We start from the raw sequence: 19,343 nt of genomic DNA, 5'->3' as shown, positions 1-19,343 counted from the left end.
TAAATGAATAGAAGAACATCCAAAAGTTCTCAAAAATCAAATACAGACACATTTTGGTGAAATTTTTGACATTCACAGATAAAGAGAAAACTCTTACGCGCTGGTAAGGTTATATATAGCTAGAAAGAACCGTATATTCAAGTTCTCCTCTGCGAGGCAAGATGCCAGAAAAGTAGGAACCGAGAATACAGTCTTGAAGGAGGATTGTGACCTGAATCTTGCTTCGATTTAGCCATACTGATGGTCACGGAGGCAGGTTAAATGAAAACAGCCTTCACACACAAGAGGGCCCAGTGAGTAAACTGGACCCAAGCTGGATTGTCCTGAAAATACAACTACTGAAATGTGTAATCCAAATAATGGAAAATAAATCTAGAAAAGACAACCAAGTGATGCGCAACCATCTCATTTCATACAAGTCCCTGTAATGGAAGCCCCATAATGCCAAATAGATGTGTATTTTAAATTTATATTTTACATTTACATACTCTACTTATTATAATTAATCTGTATGTGTTTGAGTTGTATATTTGCTCTTTCCAGTTAATGCATTAATAAGCTTATCAATATAGCTAATGTTTATGGCAAATATAGTTGACATTACAATACTTATGTTTAATAAAAATGCAGGCATATTAATGAAAGCATCAGGACAACTTACACATTGATTAAACAGGATTCTTTAGTTCTAAGAGACAGAAACATGACTTGAACTAGTCAAGAAAAATGAGTCTTTGTGGGAGTTTTTTTGGCTCACATAACTGGGAATTCCAAGAGATGAATCCTCATTATGGTCACGGCTGAGTCCCTGCACCCAATTACTGTCTTAGGACTGTGTTTTTCTCCCTTTTGTAGACAGACGCTCTCCGTGTGCTAATCCAAATGATTGCCGTTCCTCCGGGACACCAGCCCAGTGAGACCACCTTCCCCAGGAGCTCTGGTGGGAAGGTCCAGAGGACGGGCCTTGATTTGTCTAGCCTAGGACACACACGCTCCTTGAGCCCTCCCATTGGGTGCACGGTTTAAATTGGCTAGATTTTGGTTCATCTCATGCCAACTCCTCATGGCCAGGGGTAGGTAGGGGCAGTTGTCAGATTCACCCAGATGTTGAGAAATAGGTTAGCCATAGGAAGACAGGATTCATTTGGCACCAACGGGGAGGGGACAGAGCTGGAGACCCAAAAGCAGCATCTGTTGCCTGTGTCTGTCTTAGCAGAACAGTGATGGCGACACAGCCCTGCCTTACCGCGGTGGACGTGGAAATTTTCTCTGCCCAATTCTCTGGGCACGTCAGGATTCTAAGATTAGGCTCTAGAGAAATAGGGGTTGATTGATACTGAGAATATGTTACTTGAGTCTTAAGAGAATCCAGGTCTCTTTTAGAGTCATAGGTGCCTCCGAGTTCTTCATTATCCTGCCTTCTTGAAGAAAAGTGTGTGTGAATGTGTGCATGCGTGTGTGTGTGTGTGTGTGTGTGTAATAATGCCCTAGAGTGAGCTGGCCGTACTATTGTCCGCATCCTGCAGTATCTTTGCGAGGCCTGGTCTGTGGGGCAATGAGTGCCTGCACTTTGGAGCAAACTACCTACGGGATTAATGAGAGGAAAAGAAAGGAGGCAGGACTAGGGCCACCAGTCAGACCACGTGACGCAGGGTCTCCTCCACCTCCAGCCTCTCCCCTGTCCTCCCCCTGAACATTTGCACACGCGGGCCCACACAGGGACACGAGCCCACGCAGCACATGAGACACCCTAGCGCCCAACCACCTCCAGCAGGACCTGGCATTTCCCGTTCAGCCTCAGATGTCCGTGCTTCTGCACACTCGTTGATCCTTCTGTCTTCCACCTGCCCACGCCACGCTTGCTTCGAGACCCTGTTCTCTGGTCGCTTCCGCGTGCCCTCCAGCGAGAAGGAGCCACCCCACTTCTGTCCTCCTGCGACATTCTCCGTGTGCTCCCGGCTCTTGAACGACGGACTCGTGTTGTGGGTGTCGGTGGGTTTCACCAGGGGGGAGGCATTTCCCTGGGAAGGCTTTCCAAGGAAATCCACTCCCAGGGGTCATGTGTCTGCATGTTTGTTCTTACAAGTGAGGCGCCCGAGGATTCGCCAGGGGCAGCCCTAGTGCCAGCATCCCCCGGACTGCACCTGTGGGAATGCCTTTCTCCCGCTTTGCAGAAGCCGGGCGTAGCACGCAGCCATCGGGAATCCCCCCTGGGTGCAGTTCCCTGGGGTGTGCAGACCTATTCCCGACGCCTGGCAAAAGGACAAAGGGAATTCTCGGTGGAGGGATGAGCAGGTAAGAAGTCAAAGGACTCGGCAGCGGATCCTTTTGAGCATCAGCTGATTTCCAAGTCTCCTTTCCACCCAAACTGACAAAGAATCTAATGGAGTCATTGGACCATAGTTCATTAAACATACATTTGGAGACACGTCAAGTTTATATGTATGTATAGTAGATAGCAGAGGAGAAGTTTAAAAGCTTCATTGACCTCTACTTATGCGAACAAGGCGGCTGTCCGGTGCTTCGTATCCCTAAGAATGAAAAATAGGAGCTGCCACTTAGGCCAAACCCTCCCTTGTGCTCACGATAAATAATCCAGTCATTTTAAAGGAATTAATTGAAACAAGCCTCATTTAGCTCACGGTGAGGTGCACTTTTGATGAAGTTCTATGCTTCTGTTTAATAAGTGTCAAAATTTCTAAAATATTTATGCGGTTTCTCTTGACTGTTCGCTTTTCATTCTCACGGCCATGACCACTCAGCGTAGGAAAAGAATTTTAACGCTGCCCTGCTACAGTGAGAGGAAATAAAAATTAAATTTTAATTTATATACGTATTTTATACAGAGAAATCTGCATAAATAAAAACACTCTCAAGTGTGGAGTAGTTCAATTAGGATGAGAGGCTCTGGGGTCGTAGAATAGAAATTAGTTCAAGAAAAATGAGACACTCTAAAACACTGCCTGTTAGATTTTTTTTTTTTTTTAATTCCTGAGAGACAGAGAGAGAGAGAGGCAGAGACGCAGGAGAGGGAGAAGCAGGCTCCATGCGGGGAGCCCAATGCGGGACTCGATCCCGGGACCCCCTGAGCCCAAGGCAGATGCTCGGCCGCTGAGCCCCCAGGGCCCCAAGACTGCCTGTTAAAGAAGAATTTGCTCACCGCTTTTTACATGGAGACTTCTGGGCATCAAAATACTGTCACATCGGATGCCTTTGATTATATTTTAAAATGACTACATTCTTGTGGCACCTGGGTGGCGCAGTCAGCTCTGAATTGTCCGACCCCATTTCAGCTCGGGTCATGACCTCAGGGTCGTGAGATCGAGCCCCACGTTGAGGGCTCTGCTGCTCTCTCTGCCTGTCCCCAACTCATCTCCCACTCATGCTCTCTCTCTCTCTCTGAAAAAAAAAATTATTTTATTTTTTGTTTTTTATTTTTAAATATTAATATGTACAATGCAGTAGAAATTACATCCATTGATGCAACCCATTGAACTCATGATGAAATTTTCAGGTGTCCATTAAAAATGTCAGGGGTTCAGAGTGGTTCAAAACTATTGGGGGATGTACATGGACAGAAATTATTGACATGCCCCTGTTGGTTCACCCCAGTGGTCTGGGAGCACTTTGCCAGTCTCTCCCTTATTTTTCCCTTTATTCCCAATACCTAGAACGTAGGGAACCAAAAGCAGGTGGATACGAAGGGTGACCATCATTTATGGGCTGTGAGTGGCAGGGTCGGAAACCTCAGGCTACAGCATGAGATGGGGAAGACTCATTTAAAAAAAAAGATTTTATTTATTTATTCATGAGACACACACAGAGAGAGGCAGGGACACAGGCAGAGGGAGAAGCAGGCTCCCTGGAGGGAGCCCGACGTGGGACTCGATCCCGGGACCCCAGGGTCACGCCCTGAGCTGAAGGGAGACGCTCAACCACTAGCCCCCCAGGTGCCCCTGAAGACTCCTTTCCGTGAGACATTCTCTCGGGTCCTGTGAAAGCAGTGGGAGTGACCCTTGAGAAATCTCCCCTGGTAATGACCGGCAGCCGAGCAATATCCTAGCAATATCGGAGCTTTCATTTGCATTTAATAAAATCATTCAAAAACGAATCTATTACGAAAGTCCTTGGAAGATCCTTACACTTCTTGTTTGAAATCTTCTTCGGTGACTTTGGAAGAGACAAACCCCGTGAAACTGGAATTGAACGGAGCCTGATGGTGTTCACCTTGAGGAATGGGGGGGCACCTTAGGTTAGTGCTTCCTTCTTTATGTCTTGGCTACAGAAATTTCCTGAAGCTCTCATTTAGATTGAATGGCTCTTGAACCATGAGATGATAAAATTCGGGTGGAAAAATCCTACAATGATAACTTTTTGGCTCAAAAGGCTGTTCATGCCTTAAGAGAAAAGCAAACTTTCCAATGGATTAATTCACTCAAAAATCCTGATATCAGGATCCCTGGGTGGCTCAGTGGTTGAGCATCTGCCTTCCACTCAGGTCATGATCCCGGAGTCCCAGGATCGAGTCCTGCATCGGGCTCCCTGCAGGGAGCCTGCTTCTCCCTCTGCCTGCATCTCTGCCTCTCTGTGTGTCTCTCATGAATGAATAAATAAAATTAAAAAAAAAAAAACCATGAGCTACACTTTTAGGGCGTACGGAAGGTGGCAGGAGGGACGTGGACAATGCTGCATTGCTGTCTGCCTCCTAATTAGTCTCCAGTGAACTGTGCGAAGCAGCTTTGCACCGTGCACCTGACTTGCGATTCCGAGGACGGTAGTATTGGGAATCTAGCGGGGATCTCAGAGCCGAGCAGGACCCCCGCGCGCATTTTCCAGGAAGAGGAGAGGCTGTGCCCGGTTCCGGGCCAGAGCTTGGACCTGAATGTGAGATTTGGGCTCTGAATCCAGCCCTTTCTGTGCTGCCCCCAGGCTTCGGGCTGGGGTCCCCTGGCCCCTGGCTTCATGGAATCAGGGGCTAAGCGAGGGACGTGAGGGGCTCCCAGAAGGATCTAGAGGGCCCCAGCCTCCTGCTAGCCAAAGCAGCCAAAGCAGCTCCGAGCTCTTAGGTTTCGGGCTCCTGTGTGTCGGGTAAAAAAAAAAAAAAAAAAAAAAAAAAAAAAACACAAGTCTCGTGCACCATTATCTTACTCAGAAATTGTCCAAACCCGTTCCAGCTCTCGGGGTTAATGGCAGGAACCAGGCCAGCAGAGGGAGGACGTGAAGTTGGAGCAGGGCCAGGAGGTGGGGACGTCTGACTCCCAGCGGAGGTTGTCAGACTGACCCCGGCGGCTGCAGACAGACGTGAGAACCACACCAAGCCAGGCTGGAGCCTCGCGGGAACGTCCCCTTCTACCTCCAAATCCGTGCGGCCCTTGACAGCTCCCCCAGGAAGGTGCCCGCACGAGTCCGAGTCCTCGGCGCGCGGCTGTCTCGCCGGCCTGTCCCGGGGCTGGTGCGCACATCCCTGCGGCCCTTCTGGCCTCCCGTCCTGGCCGACGCGTCCCCACCACCTGCTGCGGGTGGCAGGGCTCCCGTTGCTTCTCCCCGGGGTGTCGATGTGCTTGTCCTCCCGAGGCCTGCGTGATCACCCTCCTGAGAGTGGGGCCACGGCCACCTGCTCCTGCCCCCGCATGTGCTGCATGGGTGGGATGGGGGGGGCGGGCTCAGAACACCTGCGGAGTGGGCTCAAGGATGCAGTTGCTGAGGCCCCGGGAAGGCCACCTGTGGGAAGGGGAGGGCTCGTGTGGGCAAGAGGGGGCGCTGGTAGCTGCAGACTTGCCCATAGGTCGCTGAAGTGGCTTCGCACGTACACGCTCAATATAGACTTCTCACACCTCATCCACCTCGGTTTGCAGTTGGCTTAATTTAGAGCAGTGACTTTTAACTGCCCCCCCCCCCCCCCCCCCCCCCCCCCCCCCCCCCCCCGCTCCAAACTTCTGAAGGATCCGAAGTCAGCCCAGACTGGCATTCTGGGTCTCATAACTGGGAAAAAAGGGGGTGGGGCAGGCTTGGGGTCCCCTGTCCTCGGCCAGGGGTGCCTTCGGAGTTTCCAGGGCATGCGTGCGCCCAGAGAACCTCGGAGCTGCACGTTGTCCCAAAGCCTCCCTGAGGGGCCGGTTGAGAGGTGGGCTTCGGGGAGCGGGGAGCAGAGCCCCTGTTCCCGCTTTACCTTCCAGTGGTGACGGCTGCGGTGGGAAGGGGGGCCTGGGGCTGGGCTGAGCACCTGTCTGGTGCCTGCTGTGTGCTCACCTGCTTCTGAGCAGCCACCCACGGGGCCCTGTGCACACACACCTGGGGTTGGCATTAGCATACGGCTGCCCGTCCTCCTGTCTGTCCCCTCCTAAGCTGGGTGTCACCAGATTGCCGGGACTCTTGGACCGGAAATGTGTGTCCCACTTCCCATCGCAGGGCCTTTCCGAGCTGGCACACGCCCCCCCAGCCACCCAGCAGTGGAGACACACCGGGGCCTTGTGCTGCGGGTGGGCATCACCGTGGGGCCCCCGCCGCAGTCCTGCGGTGGCCCCTGAGCCCACCTCCCAGACAGAACTGAGACAGAGGGCTCCAGACCCCAGCCCTGGCTGCCGTTCAGCTGCTCTTCGGGGATTTGAACACAGGTCTCCGTGACCCAAAACCCTGATGCTCGTTCACTGCGGCCTACACCGTATAGAAGAAAGAGTGTGAATTTAATTGACCTACTTGTTCAGCGACAGTGACAAAAGGAAAGGCAGGAAACAAGGGTCTGGCCTGGCCATCTGGGCCGCCGTTGGTGGCTGCGCAGGGGAGCCCCTCCGAGCGGGGTCCCCGGCATGACCGCGCGGGGCAGAGTCACCGGCTGGGTGGGCAGGGCGACCGTCGAGGTGTGACCGCTCGTCCGCAAAGCCCTGGCAGGAAGGGTCTGGTCGTATTAATCCCGGGCCAGTGTTTCTTCGTGTTTACCCTCATTAAGAGCCGCGCAACAAAAGCCAGGAAGGACGCGGCAGGAAGGCGGGTATCGCTGAAAGCCCTCACTGCATCCGGACACATTGCCTTGTGCATTCGAGCTCCTCCGAACAAGTCCTCCTTTGTGCTCCCGTCTTTCCTGCCGAGCTCTGTTGTGAAATGTCGTCGTCTTTGTCTTCTTCTTCTTCTTCTTCTTCTTCTTCTTCTTCTTCTTCTTTTTGTTCTTTTGTTTATTTTATTGTTGGGGATCTCGAATAAGCCAGCCCCCGAAAGAACATTCCCCTTGGCGCTCTTTTGGGTTCGCTAATTCTACGTTGCCAGTCGGCTGTCCCGTTAAAGCCCTGGCGACGTTGGGGACGGGGATGCACTTGACTCTCCGTGTGTGATTATGTGCAGGGAGCCCATGGACGTGCTCACGTGAGGCACCCGGCAGCTGTGTGCTGGAGGAAATGATTTTAAAATAAGATACCAAAAAAATAAAAATAAATGAAAATACTAAATACATGGATTAACTAATAAATAAAACAAAATACACTGAAACTGCAACACCGCATAGTCCTTCCTCCCTTCCGCAGGTCCGTGTCTCACCAGGCAGGGCTGAGATACTGCAGTTTCAAATCTGCGTCCACATTAAATTAAAAGAGAACAACCCTGCTACGGAGCCCGTCCGGAGTCGCGCACTCCTGTGCTTCTCCGGGCCCGGGGAGCTCCGTGACCCCGGAGATCCTGGGGGCTCGCTCTACTCGTAGACTTAATGCACCTTTGAAGAGCTTGCTTGGCAGGTGTGCCACGTGGCTCCACGCTCCCACCGCTGTTTCACTTTGGTGGAAGTCTGGCTCTGACGGTTGCAAACCTCGGCATCTCATTCTTTCTGCTGCAGGAACGCAGTGCTCAGAGGGCAGAGACCTCCACCAAAGACACTTCTCTGCTGGTTCTTTCTCATTTTTCTTATCCCTCCAAGATCACCTCTCCTTTGGGCCAGATCTGCCTGTCTCTCACGTCAAAATGAAGAGAGGAAGAGAGTAAATAAAATAGATAAAATAAAAGTGAAGGCGGTGCCAGATGCCGACAAAGCGTGCTGTTAAGACTTTTAGGCCAGATTTCAGATGTTCGTGTGGAACATTCTCAGTCTGTTTCTATTTGGAAATGATTTTAAAAAAGAACTCATTTTATTTATTTTTTTATGAATTTATTTTTTATTGGTGTTCAATTTGCCAACATACAGAATAACACTCAGTGCTCATCCCGCCAAGTGCCCCCCTCAGTGCCCGCCACCCAGTCACCCCCACCCCCTGCCCACCTCCCCTTCCACCACCCCCCACCCAGTTCGTTTCCCAGAGAAAAGAACTCATTTTAAAACATCTTCAGTGAAACCCAGGATCAGCTGGAAAGCCTTCACCATTGTCATTCACCAGTGTCACTAGTCTGAATTTTTAAATGTGCTTGCCCACGGTCCTGAGAATCTAAGAGGCTGATCCATAATGTGATTTTTGAGGGAAAGTTCTGCTCTGACCACATATATGGCTACGGCTTCCTCCAAGTTAAAATGTTTCTGGAAGGAGCTGGTGGGTCAGAACGGGTCTTGCTTGATTCCTAGCGCCCTGAATTCCAGCTTCCAGGTGAGTCAGGCAGGTTGGCCTTGCTCTTGCTCAGCAGGGTAGGAATGTGCCGGCTGACTTGTCCTTGCATCTTGTCCAGTGAGCCTGCCCCCAGGGCCCAGCAGTCCCTGTGGCACAGACAGGGTCCCGCCCGCGCTGTCCGAGGCCGAGGAGACGGTGTCCGTCAGCAGCTGTTTCGCATCAGAAGATACAACCGAAGACTCCGGAGTGGTGAGCTCCCCCTCGGACATCATCTCCCTGGATTCCCAACACGACAGCATGAAATCCAAAGATAAGTGGGCCACAGACCAGGAGGACGGCAGTGACCAGGACCTGGCTGGAACCCCGGAACTGGGTCCCCACAAGAGCCCCACGTGGGAGCGGAGCAGCTCTGGGAACTGGCATCCCAGGTGAGTCTCGGGACAGCTGGAGAGGGGGAGCCCCTCCGAGGCTCGGGGAGGAAGGTCTTTTGTTCACGGTGACCCAAACAAGGCACGCGGGGTGCCCTCCAGAGCTGCCGCTCCTGATTTAGCGGCTCATTATCCACGCCCCTGTCTTCGTTCTCTTTCTAGACACGTGGATGTTTATAGGTAATACCTGAGATTGGCTTGTTTTTCCCGTTATGTAAATAGCATCATATGCTCAGTGTCCTTCTCACTCAACATCATATTTTTTAAGATCAACCCATGATGATATATGTCTTATGAGTTCATTTATTTTTCTACTTTTTAATTAATGGGCACTTAGGTCATTCTGGTTTTCCACACCACTGGAAACAATGAGGAAGTTGGACCTATGTCTCAGTTTTCACATAGAGAGCTTCCTAGAAGAGAAATTCAGGGAAATTCATCCTCAACCACAGACTTGACCAATTGGTCTCCAAAATGATTGGCTTACAGCCCCTCCAGTGGGCTCTTACGGGCTGCCACTCCACACCGGCTTCAACACCTGTGATCAGTACACCTGTTCATTGCGCCTCGTACAGGTGTCTGATGACACTTCAGTGCTTCTTATTTTTTTTATTTTTTAAGATTTTATTTATTTATCCATGAGAGACACAGAGCAAGAGTGAGGCAGAGACACAGGCAGAGGGAGAAGCAGGCTCCCTGCAGGGAGCCCGATGTAGGACTCAATCTCAGGACCCCGGGGTCACACCCTGAGCCGAAAGGCAGACGCTCAACCCCCGAGCCTCCCAGGTGCCCCTTCATGTGCTTTTTAAATTACAGTTTCCTGATTAGTAAGAATGAGCATTTTGCCATATGTGTATTAGCGCTTTGATTTTTTTCTTGCATGAGTTGCCTTTCCACAGACTGCCCTTTTCTTAATTCTTTTTTTTTTAATTTTTTATTGTGAGAGAGAGACTGAGAGTGTGCCCAGGAGTGGGGAGAGGGGTAGAGGGGTGGAGAGTGGATCCTAATCAGACTCCACGCCCAGCACAGAGCCACACTCAGGGCTTGATCCCATGACCCTGAGATCATGACCTGTGCCAATATCAAAAGTCAGATGCTTAATGGGCTGAGGCACCCAGGCACCCCCATAGACTGCCCTTTGAAAAATTAACAACTGGAATATGATTTTTTTTAATTTAAAAAAAAATTCATTGATTTCTTCTTAATCTGCAAATCAGTTTTCTACTACACACAGAGAGTCTTTAAGACTGTGCCTTGAATGTAACATTATTTTCTCTTGTTACTTAAAAATCGCTTTTTAATTTTAATATTCTTACATGTGTCCCTTTTTTCCTGAAAGTGTATGATCTTTGCATACGTAAGAGACCCATCTCATCCCCTGAGGGACTACAGATTATCTGAATTTCTTATGAAAGTTTAGTGTTGCTTTCTCACATCTGGGCTTCGCAACTACCTGGGTTTATTTTCGGGTTGATGTGAAGAAGGAGATCTATTTTTTCCCCACTGACTCCCAGCTCGGCTTTGGATCCCACGTAGGCCCCCGGCGCTCTGTTCCTTAGCGCTGGTTCATCTGTCTGACATCGGCACAGCCCCCCACCGCCCTTGTTCCTTCCTTCCTTCCTTCTTCCTAGGAAAGGCAGGTTAATTCTCTGTGGCCCATCCATTTTTTTTTCACCCTTTAGATGTTTAACACAAACAACATTAGGGAAATATTAACAAAAATAAAGTAGATTAATAATTTCTAAAAAAAAATCCTAAGTTGATCAACCAAAACAAATGCATGCCTTTGTATTTTTCATGCTTTGTTCCAGCGAAGTCCCTCTGGACACACAAATCTTGTACCTGGTTAATGTAATTGTAGTGTCGATAGTCATGTATTTTTGATTTATTTTTACCTAAGGATTTATCATGTGCATTTTGCCCATTTGTTAATTGTATTGTCTAATAATTTTAACGTCCAGCTCGTCCGTCTTAAGGACCATTTCAAGGCCAAGTTTGTATTTCATTTGGCAGGAAATTAGAAGGTAGCAATTGCTTTCTTCCTCCCTGCCCACCCCCCCGCCCCGCCCCCAACACAAGGTGTTGGCCTGTGCCGTTTGCATCTATGAGAGCAGAGAAAAATGACGGTATTTCCTTAGTCCAGTAAACATTTAAAAAAAAAAAAAAAACACTTAACTCCCTACAGTCATCTCCAGGTCTCTTCTGTGAGTTTGCCTGGGATCGCGTACCCCGAGCTCTACATCTGAAGCTAATCAGACGTTTTTAATTCTGGCCCCTAGGGATGCTCGCGTTAGTCACCCTTTGCTTTGCTGGCATTGGCTCCTGATGTAAAATCCCCGCTGACTTCCATCCAGATCTGGGAGTTAATGTTGCCTGTGGCCGCGGCCAGGATAATCATGCTTTGTACCAGCAGGGAGAAGGGCATGTTTTTCTGCCCCCGTCTCTGGGGCGCCATGGAATGTGAGAGTAGCGTGGTGGGGGGGGGGGCTCTGGGTCCCCCAGCACCAACTAGCTGCCCGGCCTTTGCGCGCCCCCGACTTGGCGTAGCCCTGTGGTCTGCGCCTGCAGGCGGGGCTAATGCCTCCCACCTCTCAGAGGTCTGCTTGGCTCAGTACACATGCCCGGCTATCAAACAGGATGCATTGTCAAAATTACTACTGTTCGCTTAGGAGACGGGGCACCATGAATTTTCGTGGCAGGTCACTTTTCTAAGGATGGATGAAGGAGGATGGAGATAGCCTCTGAGCCCCCCAGGTCTGTCTGTGCTGTTCCATTATCTGCCACGGGCTAGGGATCCACCCTCTGCCCCTGACTTCTCAGGGAATGACCATCCTCAGTGCGATATTGTGATTCATAAGAAATATCTGTCTGGTCATTCAAAGGACCAAACATAAGGCTCCTAAGTATTTGGTCTTCGTCCACAGTATCCAGCTCACAGCTCCCAAAAGCCTTGGAATTTCCGGAGTGTTGAGGGTGATAAAGGTCTCTTGTTATGTTAATGTGCCTTTTGGAATGCACCTTTGGGTGGGGGCTGGTTGCCAAGGGAGCCAAACCAAATGACTAAAAGGTAGAACTTGCAGCCCCACTTCCTGACCTTCCTGGGAGGCAAAATCAGCCAATGGCCGTGGACTTAGTGATGCAATGAGGCCTCCTCCAAACCCAGAAAGGACCTCGTAGGAGAGCTGGGTTGGTAACCACCAACAGGTTGGCCGGAATGGGTCCTGGAGAAGCATGGAAGCTCCGTGCCCCTGCCCCCCTCCTCTCCTTATCCATCTCTTCTTCTGGCTGTTGATTCATATCCTTTATGATATCCTTTAAGAAACTGGTCAACCTAATAAGCATTTCTTGGAGTCCTGTGAATTGTCCTGGCCAATTAATTGAACCTAAGGAGGAGGGCATTGGAAAGCCCCCAATCTGGTTTGCGGGGGGGAGCTGGCGTCCCAACTGTGGGGCTGGGGAGCAGCCCAGTGGGACTGAGCCCTCCTCCTGTGGGGTTGGATGGTGTCTCCGGGTCCCTAGTGTCAGAAGTGAGTTGAATTCTTGGACAGCCTGCTGGTGTCAGAGGAGTGCTTGCCCTTGAATCTGGAAACACCTAAAAAGTTTATTTTACAGTTTTCTCCACTGACAAGTTAGACCCCCTCAGGGACCGCAGTGTGGCCTATCACGTATTTGTTTCCAAATGTCTGGTTTTCCATCGAGTTCGGGGAGCCTGAGAAGCGGGTACAAAGCTAGGATTGCCAGCTCAGAGGCTCACCGGCCAGGCCGGTGATGATGGGGGTGGGCAGCCCCGAAAGCTCAGTCTTCTCTCCAGAAAGCAGCCTCCCACCCTCCTTCCAGACTCACCAGGAGGGATCGCAGACCCAGCGAGGCCGGCTTCTGAAGAGAAGCCAGAAATGGAGATTTTTACGTGAGGTCTCCCAAGTTTTCAATATTGGCAACCAAGTCAGACGTTCAGAGCCAAACCAAACACATCTGCGTGCCGGGTGAGGTCGCTCCCAGATGCGCACCACCCCCCCTGTGGAGGGGCGCCCTGGAATACCGTTGGGGTTGCCTGGATGTCCCCTGTGGGACAGCTCTTGAGAACTATCCTCACAGATAGATACGTGCGGGGTGCAGGGCCTCCTTGCAGCCTCCTCTTCACACGGTGAAGGTTCAGCCTTCTCCAAATCCTGCAGGAAAGCAGCCTGTTTGAACAGCCCCCCTGTGCTGCTCACCCCCTGCGGCTGAGGATGTCTGTGGGATGTTCGTGGGATGAGGCTCTGCTCAGCACTGTTTTTGAAATGCCAGCCGTCCGCACTGTCACACGGAAAGCCCGTGCAAGCCGCCCACCTGCTTACGTGGATAGGGAAGGGTGCATCCCTCTAGGTGAGCGTAGCAGGTTCCAGAGGCGCGCTCTGTGGGCCCGTGTGTGCCAGGGGCGCTGAGAGCCTGAGCAGCAAGAAGCAGGGGGCCCCAGGGGGCGGGAGCGCTGCGGCCGGACTCCGGTGGGGGCACGGGGCCTGGGCCCGGGGTCGAGTCTGCAGAACTCGGGCGAGCCAGGTGGGGCTCGGGGGTCCAGTCCGGCCGGTGGTGCGGTTCCGCGGGACAGGAACCCAGGCCGGGCACGGGTGGCTCGGGATCCCGCTGGAAGAGCCCAGCTCTTCACGGGGCTGCGGCCGAGCTCAGGACAGAGACCTCATCGGAACAGGCACGAGTTCTGACGCCTGAGCTCCCGGCTGTGGCCACGCGGGGACAGCAGGGCAAAGCCTGTCCTCGCGGCCCTGCCGGTCCCCGGGTGCAGCCTCGGCTCCAGTGGCAGGTTGCGCAGGTGAGAAGGGCCGTTCCCATGTGGCCAGCGGCAGTGCCCAGGCAGTGCAGCGTCCAAGTACCAGGCCCCGGGGGCGCACAGAGCACGGGGCACCCTCTGCGGTGCCGGGCAAGCTGAGCACCTGGGGCCTGTCCCCAGTGAGTGGGGGCGGTGAGGGGCCCCGTCCCTCGGGCTCCCCTCCGTCACCCGGGTGTCCCCGAGTACTGCTGGCTACGGTGCCAGACACCGCGAGGGAGTGACAAGACCCGAGTGCGGGACCTCCAGAGTCATGCGAACGGCTTCAGCTAACATCGCCACGGCCCACGCCGACCACCTTGAGGCCAAGCGCGCCTTCCTGAGGCCTCCTGTCGGGTTGGCCTCGGCTGGGCCTGGCCTTCCACCACAATTCAGCCGGGTGGCACAGTCGCGGCCCCGTGCCCCGCGCTTGATTTGGAGGCTCCGCTCTGGCTGCTGCAGCCGCCACCTCCGGCCGGGCCCCGCCTCCGCCCTTGGAGCCAGCGTTTTGAATGCAAGACTCTCAAGCATTAATACTGGTTTTCTAAAAAGAGCAGGTGTGAGTGCTTGGTAATAGCTGGCAGGCGTTTTGTGCGCCGTGATCTGCAGATGACATGTTTTCCATCAAGTCGTACGGTTGGATCCAGTTCTAATCTTTGGTGGCAAAATAAGTCTGTGCGCTCAACGCAAACTCGGGACGACACATCGCCGGCAGTTTCCACTAGCCTCGGCGCAGCCGGTATAGAAGCCCAAGGTAGAAGTCAGCCCAAGAGCACAGGCGCAGCACAGATGCACATGTGGGGACGCCCCTTATTCCGGGGACACTTGGGGGTGGCCCCATGCGCAGCTCCCCTGGGGGCTGGGGTCACCCCACAGGACCTAGCTGCATTTGCTGAGACGTCTCCCAGATGTGCCTCCCCTTTGCACGCGGCCTGGGCTAACACGAGGCCTAAAGCGTCGGAGCAGTGAAAGGCCAGAGTCAGACTGTCTGCGTCACATCTGCTCCTTGGGGGCGACTGTGCCTTTGGGCCCGTGACTTCACCTCGCGTGGATTTCCTTTGCACGTGGAGAGACGCAGGGGCCCCCGACCCTGAGAACAGTCCTGCCTCCCCTGCAGCCCTCAAAGCCGACAGCTGCTATTGTCCGTGGCCGTCGAGGTATCACAACTGCCCGAGGAAGAACAGAAATGGGATTTGCTGGTGGGTACACTCTGCTTCTAGCTCCGATCATCTGCGTCTTCATCGCACCTGTGGAGGGAAGCGAAATGTGTCTCCGTGCGTTTGTGCGTGATGAGGGGAGAGCACGGAGAGGCCGTGCCTCCTACCCGCCGGGGGGACATCACCGTGAGCTTGTGTTACCTCTAAACCTTCAAATCCTAAAAGCAGACTCACTGTGAGCAATGCGTCCGTCGGGGTATCAGCGCTGTGGGACTCTAAAAGCTGGGGGTGCCTTTGGGGACACCGGTTCAAGCAGTAGGGAGTAGATGAGAGGTTGTGGCTGTGTTCATTAATGTTAGGACCCCACTGAAGGCAGGGATGGAGCCCCAGAGGACAGAAGGTGCAGCCCTTCTAGGAGTAGGGGCCCCCCTGCCTTACCTGCCATCCCCCGTGCCCCCATCCTCTGCCTGGAGCCCCACTTGACAGCGTGTCGTGGCACGAGGACGTTAGAAGTAGACCCTGCTAGGCCCGATAGGGCGTGAGATTCTGGGTCACGTTGAGGCACTGAGGCTGCTCAGGCCCACGGAGGGGCTGGAAGAGACTGGGTCCTGCCTTTCCAGCAGCTGGTGCCGGCCCGGGGCCCCAGGACCCTAAAGCCACAGGAACTCCGTGACCAGCAGCGCATGCGAGCATCTCGCACCTCTCGAACCCTAGAACCTCGCAACCGGAGAGCGCTTGGAAACACCGACTGCCTCCTGGAACCCGGATGCTTTGTAACTACGTTTGCAAAGGAGCATTTAAAGACCACTCCAGGGATCCCTGGGTGGCGCAGCGGTTTGGCACCTGCCTTTGGCCCAGGGCGCGATCCTGGAGACCCGGGATTGAATCCCACGTCGGGCTCCCGGTGCATGGAGCCTGCTTCTCCCTCTGCCTGTGTCTCTGCCTCTCCCTCTCTCTCTCTGTGACTATCATAAATAAATAAAGATTAAAAAAAATGTTTAAAAAAAAATAAAAAATAAAGACCACTCCAAAGATAAGTAAATGCCAACCACTCCAGATCCTGCACAACCTGGGCCTCTCAGTGTCGAATTCACAGACTCGGGTGAAGGAAAAACTCTTCATGTTAATTACCTGATGATACGTAACGACGGTAATGATGTGGCTTAGGTATCGGGTTAAATCAAGTGTCCCAATTAAGGTGTTATAAAGGCCTTAAGCATTAAAAAGCTTAATTAAAATTGATCTCAGTTATTTCTCCTGTTTTTAATGGGACTATGATTTGTGGTTTGGGGGTGGGTGTTTTTTTTTTTTCCAACCACAAGATTTTATTTTTTTTTATTTTTATTTTTTTAAGATTTTATTTATTCATGAGAGACACAGGGAGAGGCAGAGACGCAGGCCGAGGGAGAGGCAGGCTCCATGCAGGGAGCCCAATGCAGGACTCGATCCCGGGACCCCAGGATCACGCCCCGGGCTGAAGGCGGCGCTAAACCGCTGGTCCACCGGGGCTGCCCACAACCACAAGATTTTAAATGACACCTGTGCTGTGGCTCCCGTTCCACTTCTAGGGGACACGGTGGGTCTAGAACTCGGAAGCTCCATAAACACAGGAGCGCTTGTAAACGGGATGGGAATTCAAGTACATATGAGTGTCATCAACTGTATATTTCCCCAAGCCTCTTGCCTTTCATGTATCAAGTAATTGTTGTGAAAATGCATGAATCGGTTTGGTTGTCATCAGCAAATTGAATCACTTCCTGAAAGGGACTTTTTTTTTTTTTTTTTTTAAATTCTATCATCGGATAAATTACTTAAAGAAACTCCTTTGGCTACGTCAAAAAGAAAACTGACCACTCAGCCAGGTAAGCATCTGCCTTCTGCTTGGGTCATGATCCCAGGGTTCCGGGATCGAGTCCCGCGCAGGCTCCCTGCTGAGGAAGCACCTCTTTTTCCTCTCTCTTCAACACCCACTTGCACTCTCTCTGTCAAATAAATACATAAAATTTCTTAAAAAGGGAAAAATGACCTCACGTGACTGAATGGGTCAGAATCAGCCCATGCTCTTTTTTTATTCTTTCTCATGTAAAAGGACAACCAAAAAAAAAAAACAAAACCAAAAACAAAACAAAAAACATCTACGTACCGAGGTCTGATGTGACAGGACTGCTCCTCCTCGTCCTTCTGCCCGAAGCCGGGGCTCGGCCACCCCGACGCCCTGACCCCCTGACCCTTCCTCCCTCGCGGTGGACGCAGCAGTGGCCCGCACGCCGTGCTCACGGCAGTCACACTCCGTGTGAGAAAAGGCTGTTGGTGCTGTTTATTCAGCGTGTGCCACTCGGTATCAGGGTGTCTGCGCCGGGTTTGTTTGCTCTTCATTTCTCTTGGTCTTGGGCCAAACCAGACTGTCAACACGAAGCCTAGCTGCAGACTGGGGTGTGTTGGGGGTGCAGACGGTGCCCAGGAGAGCAACATCTGTGCACGTTCACTTTCAGCTCCAGAGAGTGGACGCCGCTTGCCAGCTGTCGCCTCCAGGGACACACGTTCTTGGGTTCACTTGCTCAGCCCACAGAATGCCGACCTCGCGCTCTGGGACGAACTGCCCTAGACCTGATTTTTGCAGGGACGGAGGAAGGGTTGCAATCCATGACTAACCCTTTGGGGGCAAGTAGACAGGGCTGGGTGAGGAAGGAAAAGCAGATAGCGCTGAATCCCTCCCTCGGGAAATTTCACATGAGCCGGCAACATAGGTGTGTTGACATTGGCTCCAGGTTTTGCCAAATAATCCATTTGCGAGAAGCACAGGGCCCAGAGCACAGGGACTTTGCATTGCATCAGAGAGGAGCCAAGTGGTCTCCAGGCCTAGAGACGCCAGGGGGTCTGCAGCCTCGGGAGCAACACCCGGGCAAGGACTGCAGGCAGACCCTCCTCCCAGGCTGCTGGCTCCAATCACATGTGTACCCCATCCCCTTGTGCAGGCAGGGCTCCAAGGAACCAGGCCCAGGTCAGAGGGTCTGGTCACAGGACTGTGTGAGGTCCGAGGAGGGCAGAGGGGGATCAGACAGTGTCAGCAGAGCCAAAACTGAGCAATGGCACCTGGGGGAGTCTCTGCGGTGCCACTGAGGCTGACAGAGGTGAGGGGGTGCAAGGGAGCAGAAGCAGGCAGGAGAGAATAGGACTCGGCGCAGGGTCCCCAGACTTCAGCACGAAGGCTCGGACTGTGGCAGGGTGGGGAACAGCTGAGGAGCCCCAAACCCTGGATTCTGGCTCCTCATGGCTTCTTAGGGGGCAGCCTCAGGCTCGGGTCTGGCTGTGAGAAAGACAGAGAAGAGCTCGCACGAAGGCCTGGTCTCTGCCACCATTTATGGTTGTCAGGCTGACAGCTCCTCACTGGGATTGTTCCGTGCTGGTAACAAAATCAAACTGTAAGCACGATGTACCCTGCGTATCGTGCACCATTTCACAAAAATGTGAACTAGTTTGCAAAAAAGAGTTCTCATTCATGGTCAAGAAGGGCCCCAAAATATTTAAAATATTGCCAATGGGGCACCTGGGTGGCTCAGTCGGTTAAGTCCAGCTCTTGATTTCAGATCGGGATCTCTGGGTCGTGGGATCAATCCCTGCATCAGGCTCTGCACTCAGTGCAGAATCTGCCTGAATGTTTCCCTCTCTCTTTCTCTAATCAATAAATATAGTCTTTAAAAATATGCTAAGAAATTGCTTAGCATTCAAGCTATAGAATCCATGGCAAAAAATGATAAAATAGTGTAGTTCCTCCATTTCAACAAATCACAGTGGTTGGTGGTGGTTGTCTGAATTTCTACCACCCTCGTCCATGGGCATGTGCTATTTCTAGATCACCATGCTCTCCCGTGTGCATATATCTTGATTTTTTTTTTCCCACGTAACCGCGCTGGCTTAAGCATCGATCTGTGTCTCCACGTGGACTCCAGGCTCATCATATTGATGGATTTTAAAGCCCTTTCAAATCAACACGCAGTGTTGCTGGATATTCTGGAATTCCTCCCATAAACTCGACAAACATCATTCGTGTTTCCATTCCGCTTGCTATGGGATCATTTCCTTAAGGCACATCACCAAAGGAGACTCGTGAACCAACTGTTCTTACCAACTTAACGCGATGTTTTGGTTTCTCGACGTGCATTTCCACGCCTTTCCGGTAGCAACATGTGCGAGGGTCTCAGCTTCGCTGCATTTCGTCAGCTTGCAGTGACTTGTTTCTAGATTAACGTTTATAACGTGACGGCATTAGTGGGATTTTTATCTTAAATGGGTTTCTGATTCGTACCAATATCGCCCGGCTGTCTTAGAGCTCTGTGGCTTGGCGTACTTTGAAGCAAAAACAAGTACTTTGAAGCAAACGCACATGGGGGATTTTGTTTAGCTGGGCCTTAAGCATCCCCAAACGTGGAGCAAGCAT

At 52.0% G+C, this 19,343-nt stretch overlaps 1 protein-coding gene across 3 annotated transcripts in view; it reads left to right on the top strand.

Annotated features, from left to right (window-relative positions):
• COBL (cordon-bleu WH2 repeat protein) overlaps window positions 1–19,343 on the top strand; it is a 248,785-nt gene that overhangs the window by 211,401 nt on the left and 18,041 nt on the right. For all 3 annotated transcript variants that reach the window (XM_041721753.1, XM_041721751.1, XM_041721752.1), the window contains one exon: window positions 8,638–8,947. In XM_041721753.1, coding sequence (XP_041577687.1) covers window positions 8,638–8,947 — 310 coding nt within the window. The remainder of the gene's footprint in view (window positions 1–8,637; window positions 8,948–19,343) is intronic.

This window comes from Vulpes lagopus, chromosome 11 (assembly GCF_018345385.1).
Source record: "Vulpes lagopus strain Blue_001 chromosome 11, ASM1834538v1, whole genome shotgun sequence".
Classification (NCBI taxonomy): Eukaryota; Metazoa; Chordata; class Mammalia; order Carnivora; family Canidae; genus Vulpes; species Vulpes lagopus.
The sequence above is the reverse complement of the archived record's forward strand: the minus strand, read 5'-3'. Positions and strand labels throughout refer to the sequence as shown.